General features: G+C 40.7%; 1 protein-coding gene across 22 annotated transcripts in view; it reads right to left on the reverse strand.

Annotated features, from left to right (window-relative positions):
* Nucleotides 1-17,327, reverse strand: part of Pde1c (phosphodiesterase 1C) — a 582,713-nt gene that overhangs the window by 261,010 nt on the left and 304,376 nt on the right. For 12 of the 22 annotated variants that reach the window (XR_003956171.1, XR_003956170.1, XR_377431.2 and 9 more), the window contains one exon: nt 14,319-14,345. The exons of the other annotated variants lie outside the window; for them this stretch is intronic. Coding sequence is in view for 9 of the 12 variants with exons in the window: in NM_001159953.1 (NP_001153425.1) it covers nt 14,319-14,345 (27 nt within the window). In the remaining 3 variants the exon portion in view is untranslated. The remainder of the gene's footprint in view (nt 1-14,318; nt 14,346-17,327) is intronic. 22 annotated transcript variants of the gene reach the window in all.

Below are 17,327 nucleotides of genomic sequence, written 5' to 3' on the forward strand. Positions count from 1 at the left end.
TTATTATTCTAAATGACTTTTCTTCCTATTGATGGCATTAGGGGAGCTCCCTAAGAGCATGAACAACGTTAGGAAGGACAAAGGAAGATGAATCCAGACTACCCAAACCCACCAAGTCAACCCCATAGGAAAAGCAACAATATCAATCAACCAGACACCCAGAGCTCCCAGGGACTAAACCAACCAAAGAGTACACATGGAGGGACCCATAGCTCAGCTGCATATGTAGCAGAGGATGGCCTTGTTGGGCATCAATGGGAGGAGAGGCCCTTGGTCCTCTGAAGGCTCAATGCCCCAGTGTAGGTGAATTCAAGAGTCAGGGAGGTAGGAGTGGGTAGATAGATGGGGGAACACCCTCATAGAAGCAGGGGGAGTGAGTATGGGATAGGGGGTTTGGGCAGGGGGAGACTGGGAAGGGGGATAGCATTGGAAATATAAATAAAGTATCCAATAAAAAAAAGCATTAACAAGAAGGACATCATTGAAGGAGAAGCATAAAATATGTACATTATTATACAAACAAGCTTTATGCCCATAGCAGCCACTACACTCCTGGAGGCCCACACCTACTGGCCTTATCCCAAGGGCAGGAACCATGTCATTCTGTCCCTACTAAGGCTATGCCGGACTCGGGATTTAACTATCTGAAGAATACTGCTAAAGAACAATAGGAATTAGATTTAAGCTTAGATCTCAGACCTCCAAACCCGTGCTCTGAATGCGTGCTGTGGCAATATCTTCCTTCTGTACTCTTGGAATAATTATGATACTCAGTGCTGCACACAAGCCAACGACACAAGCAAGCAACTGATGGGAAGGATGAGAAATCATCTGTCCCATCAATCTGAAGCAACAAGTATCCGTTAGACAGGATTCATTCTCTATACAAGAGACTAATGTGAGGAAATTTTCTTTTTATTCAAAATAATGATACTAGATGGGAGCAATTTAAGCTTCACAATGGCTTCATCAGACCTCATCTCCAACTTCCAAAATCACACCCCAAGTGCACAGTTCTTGACAGCAGTGAAATCAGCAGGGGGAGGCAGATGCCAAGCAAACAGGTGAAAGCATAGAGTTAGCAAACCCTTTTGGGCATAAAACGGTTTTAATGGATGTCTGTGCTAATGGGCCTCCACAGCACCATCCCACCATTAGCAGCACTGGTATTATATAGCTATGAGGATCCTCCATTTCCAAAAAGGAGTAGCTGTCTCCTGAAAAAATGAGGCTCCCGTTTATCCATTAGTTATTGTCAACTTTACCTAAAAGGGTTAATTTTCTCCTTCCTTCTCCTACCCTGATTCTTTCATAATAACTGGCCATGAGTGAGCACCGCTAACTATTTAAGATGGTGCTGTTACTAACAGTACAGCATGCTAGTTGTTAATGGCGTCTTCACGGCACCTTGACAAAGGTACGCAGATCTGGAACTACCCTGGACTCAGCTGAAGAGCAGGGGGAGATGATCTCACAGCATATCCTGCACTCATCATCATTGAGCTCTCTTAAGCTCTTCAGTTGCTAGGCTAATCCTACAGAGCCCTTGATAATGATCTGATGATAGACACATCCTGCAGAGTAAGGGGATGATTATAGAAGTCAATCCACATGACTTTGATTTGCATTTAGAGAGGCAACAATAGGAGGATCTGGTCCCTGAGTGGCAGAGCACCACGATCATAGATCTCAGAGTCAGAGCAACTTGCAGAATTCCCTGGCTACCCCTGCTTGCTAGGGGACCCATCTTGTTACTGGGCTGGCACTAGTTTCAATGGATAATTTTGTAGCCTGGGTATACTAAGAAGAAATCCATTCAGTTTATATTTTGGCTTGCTTTCCAGCTGCTAATTTTTGCTAAGAGTATTCTGGTGATTTCCTTTCTCCACATGTATAGGATGCTTTGTTTTATTACCTTCTTGGTGAATACGCAATAATACCAACTGTCTCTGCTAAGAGCTGTAATTGTATGCTTTAGGGGAGCAAGCAGACTAGCAGATGGACCTTAGGATTTCTGACGTTCTTCAGGATAGAGTATGCTGAGTGCACATAAAGCCAACAACAGCATCTCTTCAATTTACTTGAAAATCCCCTTTCATGCATTATAAAAGAGTTGAAAAGGTGTTTGTCTTGTGAAATTTAAGTGCACTTACCAAACCTTGAAAATCTTATATTCAGCTACCTATGCCGTGGAATATAACTATCAATGTGATACACTGGGCAAATCATAAACTAAAATGGAACAATTAATAAAAGCTAAAATGTTATGTACTAAGTCTTGAAAGTACACATTGTTTTCACTTTTATTTATTGAAACTCACCACAGTTTCATATGGTAAATACTGCTCTCTCCCCCCACACACACACCTCTTCTCTTCCTCTTCCCCTCTCTACTCTCCCCTCTCTCTCCTTCCAACTTCCCTTTTCCTCTCTTTCTCCTTTTCTCCCCTTCTCTTTCCCCGTCCCTCTCCCTCTCTCTCCCCCTCCCTATCCTGTTTCTTTTTCCAATATTGTGATTGTTGCTGCTTTGAGGCAAAGTCTTACTATATTTCCCAGGGTGGCCTCAGTTCCAAGGCTCCTATAATTCTTTTACCTCTGCCTCCCAAGGAAGTGGAACAGGAATATACCACCATGTCTAACATGTTATTCAATTTTCAAATTATTGAAAAGTGAAATTTCATTTTTACATAAGCATGTATGTTCTAATGTATGTGTGCAGGTGTGCATCCAATGTATGCTTGTAAGTGTGAAAGCCAGAGGGTGACATTGAGTGCTTTCTCCAACTGTTCTCTACTCTACACAGCAAGATAGGGTCTACAGCTTGAACCTAGGACTCTGTGATTCAGGTAGCCTATCCAGCCAGTTTGCTCTAAGGATCCTTTGTATCCACCTCCAGGGTTCCTGGGGTTACGGGTGAGCCACCAAGCTACCATGTATGTGGGTACTGGGTATCTGGACTCTGCCCCTCATGTTTGAATGGTAAATGCTTTACCCAAATAAGCCATCTCCCCAGTACCAAAGTGAAGCTTTAATCAATGTTGTAAACTTCAACCCTGCTAAATATTTTTGGATAATTCTTTATTATTTTCTCAGTCAGGGTGTAAATTCACTAGATACCAGTAGTCAACCTCAGAAGCAACAACTGGAGCGGCTCATTCTCTGACATCCACATGACTGTCATGGTGCAGGCACCCACATAGACTCGTTAAGTTTTAGAGAAAAGAAAAGTGACAACTATAAATGTCTTTATCCATTGCTAAATGTCCTTTGGGTGATTTCTCCACTCAGTCAAAAATTATTAGCTTAGAGAGAGCAAGTAATTCTTAAAGGCTCTCTACTTCAAGAAACACAGGTCCTGAAGTTGGGCATCTGGAATCTAGAATATATGCATCAACCAGCTAAATGATATTTACATTGTGAGGGTTAAAGGACATAATTTCTAATTCAAAAAATGAATTAATGAATGAATGAATACATAAATAAATGTATGTCAGAGAATATGGTTTCGAGTGCTTTCCCCTGTGGAGCTCTCTCATGGCCATACCAGACAGGGCCCTGGAAAACATTCCTTTCTACTTTAAGGCCCCATGTACCTTGCTCTCCTGCCCACTCCTCAGCCATTGTTTAGGCCTAATTTATGTATCCTGAGCAATTTGTTGGGGCTGATTTTACAGTTTAGTAAATGAGAGTGAGCCCCTACTCTCACAGAACCACTAACATTCAAGCCCTACTCATCCCACCAGCTCTCTTGGGTGACCTGAGACACAACAAAACATTGCTCAGGAGCTCCTGGACTCTGGCAGCCTCTCTGAGGGATGGCCTAGCTGGCCAGTGACAAACCACTACCCATGTACCAACATATTCCCATGTGATATACACATGGTATTTCTATTTCATTCTTGGCTCATAAGAACCCTAGAAAGCAAATCCATTTGCAGATGAAAGAGAAGAAACCCATTCCAATAGTTAAAGGGAACCAAACATACTCCTGAGTATCCCATAGGGTTACAGCAAGGACTCAAATTTCAGCCCAAATATTCAAAATCCCAACACCCTGATCATCACCCCAAACTTTTGCTCCATTAACTCTTTAGCTGAGAAATGTCACAGACATGACTTTTCCCAAGTGCATCCTCCACTTACTCAACTCTATCCAGTTTGCTTGGAATTCTTCATTGTTATTCCTTGTCTCTGGCACACAAAACTTAAAGGAATAAATGTTCCAGATTCCACATGTGGTGATAGAATGTGAAAAAAATCAGGCATTGATCTCATGAATGTTAAAATGGTGGTAATACATCAAACAAGACAGAAAACACAGGGTAGATTTCCTTTTCTGTTTCTACTTTTATGAACAAAGAATTACAGATTTATAGAAGACTGATAATACGGCTTCAAAATACTTGAAGATGTTAAGCAAAAAGTAGTGGTTTGTAAAACTAAAGAAGAAGAGGGTGGTAAGGAAGGATTTCCTTTACTTGAATTATGTTATGTAAATATAGCTCTTAAAAGATATCATCACTAAACTCTCCTGGGGCTTCAACTTTTAAGTTAAGAACAGATACAAAAACATTTCAAAAATAAGGGACGAACAAAAGGGATCAGAGGTCCAACTCAGTAGCACACAAGAGGCCCTGCATTCAACTCTGGGTACCATACTAACTAGGCATGGTGGTATATGTTTGTAATCCTAGCACTTCAGAGATGAATGCAAGAGAAGCAGAAATCTTCGTTTACAGAAAACATTTGAGGCCAGCCTAGGCCCCTTAAGACCCTGCCCTTTCAAAAGGAACAGAGTGACAGACAGAGGAAGGAGATGAAGTCTCAAGGAAATATCCTGCCAAACTTTGTACTTTCTGTAGACTTAACCTACATCATTTTAGGGTTGCCATTGCTGTGACAAAATACAGCCAAAATCAACTGGGAAAGGAAAAGTTTCATTGGGCTTATGATTCTACGTCATAATTCCATCCTTTCATATCCCAGATACTGAGATCAAGATGGGTCTAGAGATATGCCCCTTTTTGCAAGTTAAAACTCTGGGCATAACTTGAGAATCACAGTGGTCTCCCATCTTTGGAGCTGCTGGTGCTTTGAAAGATGCATTTGAACCTCATTATGAAACTGATGCAACGATTCTGAAACTCACTCTGCAACACATCACAGAGGAGCCAAGTGATAAACAGTCACGTGTTCCAACATTCAAAAGAATCCTCTTTAAATATGTGGGATGCTGCCCTGAACATGTCCCAGCTTGGTGATCAGAACAGGAGAATAAAGCTTAGAGCCCTGAAGCAGAGCAAAGGCCTTCTGCATTTCCACCCAAAACCACAGCCCCACAGTGGAGAAATTGAAGGAGAAGAGCAGAGGCAATGAGCCAAGCAAGGATACACTTTCACATTCTTGCCATGCATGCCATCTGTCTTGCTGACCTCACAGGCCACCATGCTGGCCAGTGTGGCAGCCAAATGGGAGTCTGGACATAGGATTATGCAGTGAGATGAAAAAAAAAAAAAACACATTTGCAAGCATGAGTCATTCATCAACCGGAGATTATTTATACATAGAATCACTGACTTTAGTTCTGACCCATGGAAAAAAAATACATGGATGATACCAATATCATTCTTCATAAGCTCAAACAACATTAAAAGAAATAACCCAGGGCCAGCAAGTTGGCTCAGCAGGTAAAGGCACTTGTTGCTGAGCCTGATGACCTGAGTTAAGTCTCTAGTACCAGCATGGTGGGAGAGAATGAAATGCTGCAAGTGGTCCTTTGATTTCTACAAGTACACCATGGTAGTATATATGTGTACTTGTTTATGTGTGTATCCCCCTCCACACAGACATACATAGACACCCACAGACACTCCCACACACATTCACGATACTGCCACCACCCAAACCAGCAACAAACAAATAAAGTATGATGAATTTTTAAAAAGTAAATGCCTGCAATACCCACCATACTTCAGCAAACTACATTCATCACTCAAAATATTAAAATCTTGCAATTATTCCAACAACAACAAACATCTAACTCTTGTGCACAGGATTCAATCAGAAAGAACTGGGAAAGCCGAATATATTTTAGGTGAAAATATCCAAGAAGACTCTAGAAAGACAGTACTTCTAAATTCAGACTGCAAGAAAAATATAATTTAAACAGCTAAAATTGTAAAAAAGCAAACCTCTAGAAAGAAGGAGGAAAAATACCCACATTTTCTCATATTTATTTTAAAAGAATTGAAAATAGAAGGAGATATGGGGGATAGAAATGTGGTTGGGGGAGGGACAAGAGAAGGCCATGGACATAGACAGGTCTATCATCTGCAGGTGCGAAAATATCACAGGGAAACATGATTTGTACAATTAATGTAGAAGGATAAAAATTATGGAAAGGGCATGAATAAACAAAATCGAAGAAAACAGGCAGACAGGATAGAAAGCTGTTCAGCTAAGCTGGGGTTTGGGGGTGACTTGAAGGAAGTAACACAGGAAAGACAAAAACAAAAACAAAAACAAAAAAACAAAAACACAACAACACAACAACACTGAAGCAAAGGAAAAGAAAACTCAAGTCTCAGAAAAGAAGATGGCTCCTGGGGAACACACAGGATGCCATGAGAAATTTTTGCAATAATAATTGAATTCCATTTCTCCCTTCTCTTTTCTCCCTCCAAACACTCCTGTATACCCCGTACCACTCTTCTTCAAATTTATGGATTCTTTTTCTTACTATTATTGCATGCATGTGTATGTTTATTGTTTTAAAACAGCCAGAAAGGCTGTAGAGAAAACAGTCAGACATGGGTGTGCAGAACTGAGACAACGAAGACACTGAAAGAAAGGTATGATCAGAGAGACTTCCAGTACACCAAGCAAAGGACGTTGAGCCTGGATTGTGGAAATAAAGACCAGACTGTGGGAAGCAGAGACACACAATGTGTTACAAAGCCGGGAGAAAGGGAAGAACACCAGGGTAGTGCTGAAGAAACACACAAGAATAAAAGACTCTGACATTTTGATCATAAAGCACAACAAGGCAAGCAATTACTCATGAGGAGACGTAATCGTGCCCAGTTGTTAATCCTACCTAAAAATGTGACAGCTCAATCCTAAGGTCCTTCCTGCTATCAGTAGCTAGCGGTATCACCAAGACTTATCACTTGTCCTGCCTACTACCACCCAGGATCCCTCCCTCTTTCCCTCCCTCTCCCTCTCCATGTCTAGTTCTCATCTCCTGCTAACCAGCTTCTCTGTGTCCACATAGCACAGTCTACTATAGATGCTTTAGTGGGGCCACAGAGTAAGTCGTTGTTTGCTATTCAGAACTGTGACCAAAGCCATCTATGTCGACCTTCAGCTCCTCCCCTCCCTCACACTCTGTTTCACCCAAAATTACAATGTCAGTATTCTTCTATGCTAAGTGTCTCTGATGGTTTCTTCTATGTGTGAAGTATCATGTGCATCCCTGATCTGTACTCGAACCAGTCCCACCTCCTCCAGCTCTCTCTGATCTTCCTTGACCTGTCTCTACTTGCTGTAAAATCACACCAACTCCATTGGCAATCTTTGAATGTAAAGCAGACATGCTGTCACGGATAATACTCCAGTTCATCCTACTTTGAGAATTTATTCATCATTCTCAATATAGGAAAATATCTTAAAGTGTTTTACCTCTCAGAAGATCCTTTGGGCTCTGATGTCTCTATTACTTCTTAGGCTCTCAATATCACTATCACTAAACAGGCCACAGAATACAAATTAACTATGCACGTGTGTAGAAACATGTGCCTTGATAAGTTCTATGTCACCTCTGTTACCTCTCCAAAAAAAAAAATAATAAAGCATTTCTTTTCACTGACAATTTTATTTGCAAAGAGTGGGGTGGGGACTAATGTCCATCAATTTCATTTAAGATAGCAAAAGAACTTCTGTATTTACTGCAGGGTCATAGTGTACCTGCTAACACTAGGATACAACTGCTTAGCAAGTAGCCTCCCCAAAGACTACACAATACCCCTTCCCAACTCAACACTCTATTATTAGCAGAAAAGGTGGTGAATCAATAAGTGACTCCTGGAAGAAGTGACTCATGAAGGCAGAAATGGGCAGACTGTCCTGGATGCAACCGTTCACTGAACTCATCAGACAGGATTACTGAGCTTCACTGAAGTACAAGAGAAGGAAAAATGCAAGACACTGGAGGGGGTGGCTCCTTGATTAGCCCTGCAGCAGACAATGGTCCCTCTTCAGGCAGCCACCTCCCTAGTCACTTCAGTATCGATACAGATGTTAGTATACCCTGCACACTTGTGTCCAGAATATTTTTGAGTCATTTTCTTCCTTGAGCAAAGAGCTAAGGAATCATGGAAACATACATTTGAAATGTAACTGAAAATCGGAACAAACTAGAAAGCCTTCTAAACTATCCTGCTAGACTTCACTGTGCCTATACTCAGAGCTCCATTCACAAAAAGCAGCACTGTGTGTTGGTTCTGATCTAGTAAGAAAGCTGTATGATATCATAGTTATCGTGCTTACCTGTGTCTCACCAACAAAGCATGCTTACCTGCTTACAATGGTATTTTTACTTCTCATGTTATTTCTAATTTTTAGTAAGTTAACAGGAATATTATTTTTAAATTGGAAGATATTTATAAAGCATTATATATGTGACAATCCATGTTATGTGATAATCAAAAATATCAAGTTAGTAGCTCATTCATTGTTATGTTTATAAGTCAGATATAATCAGAAGCAGAACTTCTATCTAAACTATCTAAGTATAGCTAGAATTAAGACAAACAATCAAAACTATTATGCTAAATGTCACAGGCTTTCTAGTAATGCTAAAAACTCTAAATGACCATCATGACCAAACTCTGAACTGTCACTGTGTGGACAATAAAGATTGGCCATGTAGCTGCTGAGGTAACTCGAGTTTTACTCCGGCTTCTCCCGTTAACATTCTGACCAGTCACAAATTATATAATAACCCATAACATTATAAAAAGAAAAAGGTGTGTGCTCTGTGCATGCATAAATGTTTGTTGGAAGCATTTTTGACATAGAAATCTTTGCTGGGATATGATCCACATCAGACAGTGTGAGATTAAAATGACTATCTAAAAATGTTCCTGTTGAAAAACCTGGAAAATTTAAATTTCACTAATAATTTTTATCTAAAAGTATGTGAATAAATATGTATCTGTAAAATCAGACATGGATTCATCTAGTTATAGCATCTAGGATAGAAATCCCATTTTTCCAGAGCAGCCTTAGGAGGACTACATGATTTCTAGGTCTCTGTGATCATCTACACAATCTGGCATGCTGCCTCAAAGATGCCGACTCCTCAGCCTGATGACTTGGGGCTGATGTTGTATTGAGAATAACCTGATGAGAAGTTTTCCTGGAAATAGGTGTTCTCTATGCTCCTCTCCAGCTGGCCCTCCTGGGCAAGTCTCATTCCAATAGCAAAGCAGGGCTCCCTTTAATGGTGGTGAGTTCAAATGCAGTCCAGTGAGGCTTTCTGTGCAGAAAGATGCTTGCCTCTGAGCTTTTATGCCCTTGCACACCTTCTACTGGGATTCTGGTCTTGAAGAAATAAGCAGCTTTCCACTGATCCTAACAATGCTACTGGGAAAATTCCCTTGGACTAAGCTCTGCCTTACACTTTATGAATTGCTTCAAGAATGATAACTACCTCTGTTTAGCTGGAATAGGGTGATAAGTATTTGAAAGCAGGTGTATCGCTTTTCTTTAACATAGCTTTGAGCAGGGAATAAATGTATACATGAAATGAAACAGCAAGAAAATTCTAAAAAAAAAAAAAGATTATTTATGGATGCTTGGCTATATTTTCCTTGATGTCCAAAACAAACCTATACAATAGAAAACTTATGAATCATGCATACCACTTGATTTTCTGACACTAAACCACCAGTTTCATTTAACTAAAAATGCAATGAGGGGACAGGGACAGGGCTGTCAAGAGCTCAGTGTATAAAGGTGACTGACAACTCAAGGTCATTGCCCAGGATATACATAATGGAAGAAGATCAACCCTTTTTAACTGCCCTCTGACCCCTCCATGAGGATGCCATGTGCATCCATATATAATCCATATGTGTGTGTGTGTGTGTGTGTGTGTGTATACATATGTATGTATGTATGTTTGTATATATGTATGTATATGCACATATATACATCTACATATATATATATATATATATATATATATATATATACACACACACACACATAAATAAATAAATGAAAAAGGTTTATGGTAAAAAAATAACTTCATTTAGAATTCAAAAGCCACTGTCACCCATAATCATACAATTATTGCTAACATGAAAAAGAATTCCCAGCTACTTCCACCCCAAAGAAACCTTGATGGCAAACACATGGTCAAGCAGAATAATGCCTAGCTAGTAGAACAATAGACTTAAATTGCCTACCATTCATCTAACAAAGGTGATCCATAGCTTCTGGAAAAGTCTCAGGCAAAGTCATTCTGGACGAAGCTGAAGGTCAGCTTTTCTAGGGTTTTGAGCAGGCTGCAAATTATTAAGCGTCTAGGTGCACTGGTAGGCTGAACAGTAAGACACAGTAGAAGTGGCTCTGTGCCAGTGTCCCATCCCAGGTCACAACTGAAACACAAGTAGCTTCCACTATGGCCACTTAGGCCACTCAGCTCCAGAAGCCATGCAAGAAGTGCAATTACCCTGAGACAATCACACAGTAGTAAAACGTGGAGACATTTGGAGAATGAAATCTCTGTGAGGAGATGAGAGGGATGATGGGAAGGCAGGCACAGAAAAAAGGAGCTATGGCCGTGAATGACAAAGCCCTCCTTCAAAGCAACCCCAGCTGACACCAGTTAGGTCACATTCAAACTATCCGGACAGTTCCCAGCCTGAATTTCCTAACCATAAAATCATGATGAAATGAAATGGCTATTTTGAGCCACTGTCCTGAGAACATTTTAATATTTATAATACAACAGTAGAACATAGATCTATTTAATATGAAAAATATTTGGAGTAGAAGAGTCCAAACTGGTCTTAATTAATAAGTTTATAATTTATAATTAAAAAATTGCACTAAGCATTGATAAAGCTAGCAAAAGCAATCTTTATTCTTGTAATATAATAAAGAATATAAGAGCATTCACATCAGATATGCAAAAATACACTTTCATAAATAGCCATAGTAATTTGAACATTTGACAGGATTGAACAGCTCTTTCATTAAGACTCCACCCACCTGTCTGTCTCCCTTTAATATACAATGGAGGGGATGCTGAACTCTCTCGTATTCCTGACTGATCCATGTAAAAACTGTCAATCACATCTTACTGCTGAAGAATACAGTACCCTCCAATCCAAGTGATTAACTTATATCCTGCTCAGCAGTTCTCATGCAATTACCACCATGATCCCAGCCAACCTAGACAAGACAGAAGTGTGTAGCTGGCAGTGTAAGCCAATAACATTTCTAATAGGGTAGCAATGTCCAGGAAGCTTTCAAACTGTAGCCAATTTCCTCTCAGTAACTCACATAGTCCAGCTGCATATAAATGTCTTTGGACTGCAGATTTTACTTGGAAACCACAGAATATACAGATTTCTACTAGATAATACTAATTAGAAAAGTTGATAATAACTAACCAGTACCCCCAGAGCTCGTGTCTCTACCTGCATATGTAGCAGAAGATGGCCTAGTCGGCCATCATTGGGAAGAGAGACCCCTTGGTCTTGCAAACTTTATATGCCCCAGTTCAGGGGAACGCCAGGGCCAAAAAGTGGGAGTGTTGGGTAGCAGGGTGGGTGCGGGGAGGGTATAAGGGACTTTCGGGATAGCATTTGAAATGCAAATGAAGAAACTACCTAATACAAAATTGGAAAAAGTTCAAAAAAATGATTATCTAAAAATGTTTTGTTAAAACTACTAAAAATTTGTATTTGTACTAATGGTTTTTATCTTGATATAAATTATACTGGAAGTAAATTTATAATACTGAACTCAAATGAAAAGCCAACACTTGTCTTCTAGGCTGTATTGTGGACTTTAAACACTTGGCAAACAAAAGGCCCATGCATGCCTATTTCTTTAGAATGTACTTTACAAATTCAGTAGCATAGGATATTTTTAGCACTTGTGTTAATTATATCCCTAATGAGTCTTCTTAATGAAGACCACTAAGACAGGGGTAGCTGATGGCATTTTTTTGTACAAAGTCTATTTGTAGTGCATGTTAGTACTCTTGTACTGACTTCCAATCTACCATGACACCCCAAGCCTGACTCTTACAGAATTAATTCATCTTTCCTGGGAAAGACCTGGGAAAATCACATGACATCATTTAGTAAATAAAATAACAATCATATATGTTGTAAGAAAATAATTTGTTTCTATTTTAATCAACTCAAAGGTAAATTGCATAGGATACCATGGGACCTATCTTGTGGTACTTTCAATGGTAATTTGGTGTCAGGAAAAATCAACTTAAAGGTTCAATCTATAAGAACAGTTAGCAATATTTCTTCATGCAACAACATTTACTATGAAGCAACAATATTCCAGGCATATGGCAGATGAAATCAAAATACTAAAAGGTATCATACACTATACATCCATCAATAAATACAGAGAAAGAAAAAATACAAAGCAGCTATGTGACACAGATGGGAGAAATCTCAGAGCAGTATCTAATAGTGGGGGCAAGTTTGTGTCAGATAAGGAGGACTAGCATAAGCCAAAGAAATGTGTCCTCAGTGCATCTAGCACAACCATGGGCAGTACACGCAGTATCTATCCACTCTCCTCCTTGTTGTCCTGGGTAACTTTGACGTTAATCCACTTCATCCTGCATCATACCAGAAAAGCTCCCTGACACGCACATGGTCTATACCTATAGATCAGCCTCAGGTAAATACAAGCATGAAAAGATCAGCAAAGCTATTCCCCTAAGAAACCATCCCCTCCCCCACAGGCAGCTATCATCATGTTTAGAATTACACCCAGAAGGCCATAGAGAAAGTTTATAGAGTTAGGGAGATGTTGGAAGTGGCAAGATGTCCTTCTGGGAAGTTAAAGAGGTCATAGAAGGCTGTGTGTGCCATCATTGTCTAATAGGGTTATGAAAATGAAACACTAAAAAGTGTGCTGAATGAACAAATCAGGCATGGTAACTCATGTCTTTAATCCCACCACTCAGAAAGCTGATGCTTAGAGGATTGCCATTAGAGGACACTGTCCACTGCAGAGTGAATTCTAGCTCAGCTTAAGATACAGAGTGCGACACTGTTTGAAGCAAAACAAAATGAATGAAGTATCACACATGTGAAGTAAAGCATACACTGATTTTCTTGACTATAATAATTACTTTACCATTCTTATATCAAAATGTCATATTGAAAATGTTACATATACATCAGGAAAAGGGTGAATTAATGGATCAATTCAACCACGGCGCACATAACATTTCTTAAGTTCACTTATTATTTCATTACTTAGAGATTCCACCCACTTTCCCTGCACGGCCCACTTGTGTTCACACACAAATACCCATGCCCCTCTGCACTAGGAAGCACCTACTGCTGAAGAAGCACTGTAATGAGAAATTCCATCACATATGCCTGTGAGAGCTGGGATTCCCTCAAATACTGTAAGCCACACTGGAACTGTAAATGCAAAGGATGCAGGCTGGAGCGTTGTATCCATGTGAGCAGAGCCAGTGTGTACTAAATAGCTTCAGGGTTCCCCATCAAAGTGCCTGCAAAGCACAGCCCAGAGCTAGACCAGACCCCTGTGTAAGTAGGTACTTAGAGAAGGTGACAGATTCTTCTTCAAATCACCCTTCCTACAGTCAAATCAAAAGGCTGCCCTTGCTTCCACACTCCAACTGACTATTCCTGGCCAGCTTTTCCTCAGTGACTCAGTTGAATGAGAATCCAAGATTCATTTAAAGTGTCTGTTTCCTCATCCAGAAAGCATCACCTCTCAGCCTATTTCCTTCTTGGTCAAAGTTTTGGAAAAAAATCACTTGATAGCACAGCAGTGAATCCACTGGGTCTATCTCACGAGCTGTCTACCCATTGAGATGCACCGTACAACATACAATCAAATTTCAATTTTATAGCAGCAGCAACAAATTGTGAGATAAAGAAGGCAAGTCACTGAGAACTCAAGGACTGTTTAATACAATGGCAGTGTAGAGAAGTCAAACCTGGGAGGAGCTGAGTCACAGCTCCTCCAACCTCAGCTCAGAAGGCTCTTCTCCCCCAGAGAGATGTGCTTACCTCTGGGACGTTTTCTTATATTTCCTCCTGTAGGAAAAGAAGCATAAACACATGTCAGACAGATCCTTTGGCAGACAGTGGAGGAAGGGATTGCTTTAGCAGGGACAGGAATGTGTGTCAACAATTCTAGGGTTTCCTTCTGTGGTGTGGTTTCACAGTTCAGCTGCTAGTCTGTGACTGTCGTCATATTTTGGACAGGCAGAAACACACGTAGCCTTCGCAGTGAGAAGCAGCTTTCCAGGAGTTCAAGGGTTCTTCTGCCATGTGCTTCCCTTCCTCCCTCTGAAGGTAGTGTGAGATCCTGACAAAGGGCAAGCTTAAAGATAACAAGAGCTAGGCTCAAGCCTTAGCCTTCACGTGTACAAGATCCACAGGGATGGAACACAGTGCATAAAGGCTTACAAAAGGTCTTTTGTGTTGTCTACTTAGTGGCCAATAGTTATTAGTTACTTGTGTTTTTACAATTGTTATCACCCCCATCATCATCAAGCAGCAAGAATCCTTCAGTGGGATGTGTGTGTGTGTGTGTGTGTGTGTGTGTGTGTGTGTGTGTGTGTACAGGTATGCATGCTGGGAATCACACACAACCTCAAGCATAATAAGCATATGTGGATTACTGAAGCTCACCCCAAGACTGAGAGCCCTATATGGTCCTTTTTAAAATGTAAATATGTTACACAGCTAAGCCATGGAATCAGAAATAGATTTTCAAAGAAGGATGAAATGAGAAGCAATACAGCGATGAAATCTAGGAGCAAATGATAGAAGGGTGTCGGTGCATAGTAAAAGTTTGGTTAAGGACTTTCCTAGGACACAGAAGAGGCCAAGAAACAACATATCTCTGCTACTTCCTTGTCAGTTAGCCTTGGACAAATCTCGTGTGCCTTGGGATTCCTGATCCATCAAATAGAGATAAGACACCTGTCTTGGATATTTTACCAAATCATAGAAGAAGATGGCCTTAAAAATATGCTGGCTCAATGTAATACTGCTATGTATGATGACATCGGTTTTGTATTAGTTCCTGTGAACCTCAACAAAGGGAGCAGATTCTTCAGTCCAGAGAAGTCAAAGAAAAGAAAACCTAGGAAAGGAAGATCTGTCTCCTCAAGGCATCTCTAAGCTTTCCTTTCTTGTCTCATCTATTTTGGCACTTCTCCAAATCAAGGAAAATCCCACACAGATAATGCCCCATAGGAGGAACAGCCATATGAACTAACCAGTACCCCAGAGCTCCCATGGAGTAAATCACCAATCAAAGAGTACACATGGAGGGACTCATGGCTCCAGCTGCATATGTAGCAGAGGATAGCCTTGTCAGTCATCAATGGGAGGAGAGGCCCTTGATCTTGTGAAGGCTCTATGCTCCAGTGTAGGGGAATACCAGGGCCAGGAAGCAGGAGTGGGTGGGTTGGTGAGCAGGGGGAGGGGAAAGGGATGGGGGGTTTTTGGAGGGGAAACCAAGAAAGGGGATAACATTTGAAATGTAAATAAAGAAAATATCTAATAAAAAAAATGCCATGGTCTTTGAAAGTCAGCATTGAAAGCATGAGAAACCATCTAAGTCCATGGAGAAACTTAAAAAAGGCTGAAAGTCACCCAAAGGCAAATAGTAACACTGAGATGGGCACTCTTGTTCTTTGCTTAGAATCCCAACTAATTCTTCAGGGACTAACATCAGCAGAGGGATCTCAAATCTGAGTACGGAAGCCTGGGCTGCTGGCTTTCACAGTACCTTGTGTTTTCCGGAGTTGTACAAAAGCCCTGTTGGGAGGGGTGAGAGAACCAACGGGGACTGGAAAGAAGAGCTTTGCTTTCAGCACCTACTCATAACAACCACTTACATCTTGCTAACTTATGCCTCCCATTCCTTTTGGAGAGAATTTACTCTAGAAAGAAAATAAGGCATGCATCTAAAGTGGTATTTTATAATAGCAGTTATAAGACATAGTTTAAGGGGTTTAACTCTAATTTAATAACTTCACTGGCAAGGAGACCTCGAATCCAGCTCTGTTGTAAATCACATTTTAATGTCTGTGTAAATGAAAAGGACAAAATCATTTCAGCTAGAAATCAGATATTTAATTCACCAGGAACAGACTCTTGCCATTTACTGAATATTCCAAGTATTTGGTTTCCTCTGCCACTGCTTTTGAGCTTGTGAGATTAGAAAGCTTGTCACATGGACTTCAGCATCTATCCCAAAGGTTTGCACATCAACTGGCACAGGGTGAGCAGATTACAAATATCTCCTGGCCAGGCAAAGGGAGTCTTTGCAGCTGTCATCCACACATGTCCAAATGTGGCTTCTGCATTTGTTAAACCTTGGGAAAGGAAGGCTTAGTGCTATCCCATTCCCGACACTCCTCAATTGCAGAGAATTGGTTTTAGCAGTAAGGTGTTCCTTTCTTGTCTCATCGATTTAGACACTTCCCAAAATCAACGTGAATAACATACAAATGATATCATGGTGTTTGACAGTAAGCATTTAAAGCACAAGAAAGCTCTCAAGCCATGGAAAACACTCCAGGTCCAATCTCAGGCACTGACAGCCCAGCACGCATCCAGACAGAGTCCTGCACATCCTTCAGCTCTCAGGTGATAGATCACCTCCTCACAGGGGCCCCCCCAAGCTTGAAACGCCTTCCTCTGTGTCTCATGGTGGTCTGTGCTCCTACTACAGTTCCTTAAGACTCCAACTGGTCCTGATGTACTACACTGATGGCAAGAATCTGTTCACTGTCTGCCAGCATCCTTCCCTTGCCTGAGATGGCAGCTGTCCACAATGTCTTAATAAAATGAATGCACTTAGCAAAAAAATAAAAATGCTTTAATTTTACTCCTTCCATTTAGTGAGGATTTACTAGGAAAGTAAGGACAGCTGTTGGTTTCCTACATGAAGGAGAAAAGTAAGAAGGGGTCTGGTGAGTCCCACTTCTCAGTTCTATTCCTGGAACTGCAAGTAACTTAATTCAGATAACCTGCAAACCCTAGAGAGGTTGAACCTAC

Source organism: Mus musculus, chromosome 6 (genome assembly GCF_000001635.26).
Source record: "Mus musculus strain C57BL/6J chromosome 6, GRCm38.p6 C57BL/6J".
Lineage (NCBI taxonomy): Eukaryota > Metazoa > Chordata > Mammalia > Rodentia > Muridae > Mus > Mus musculus.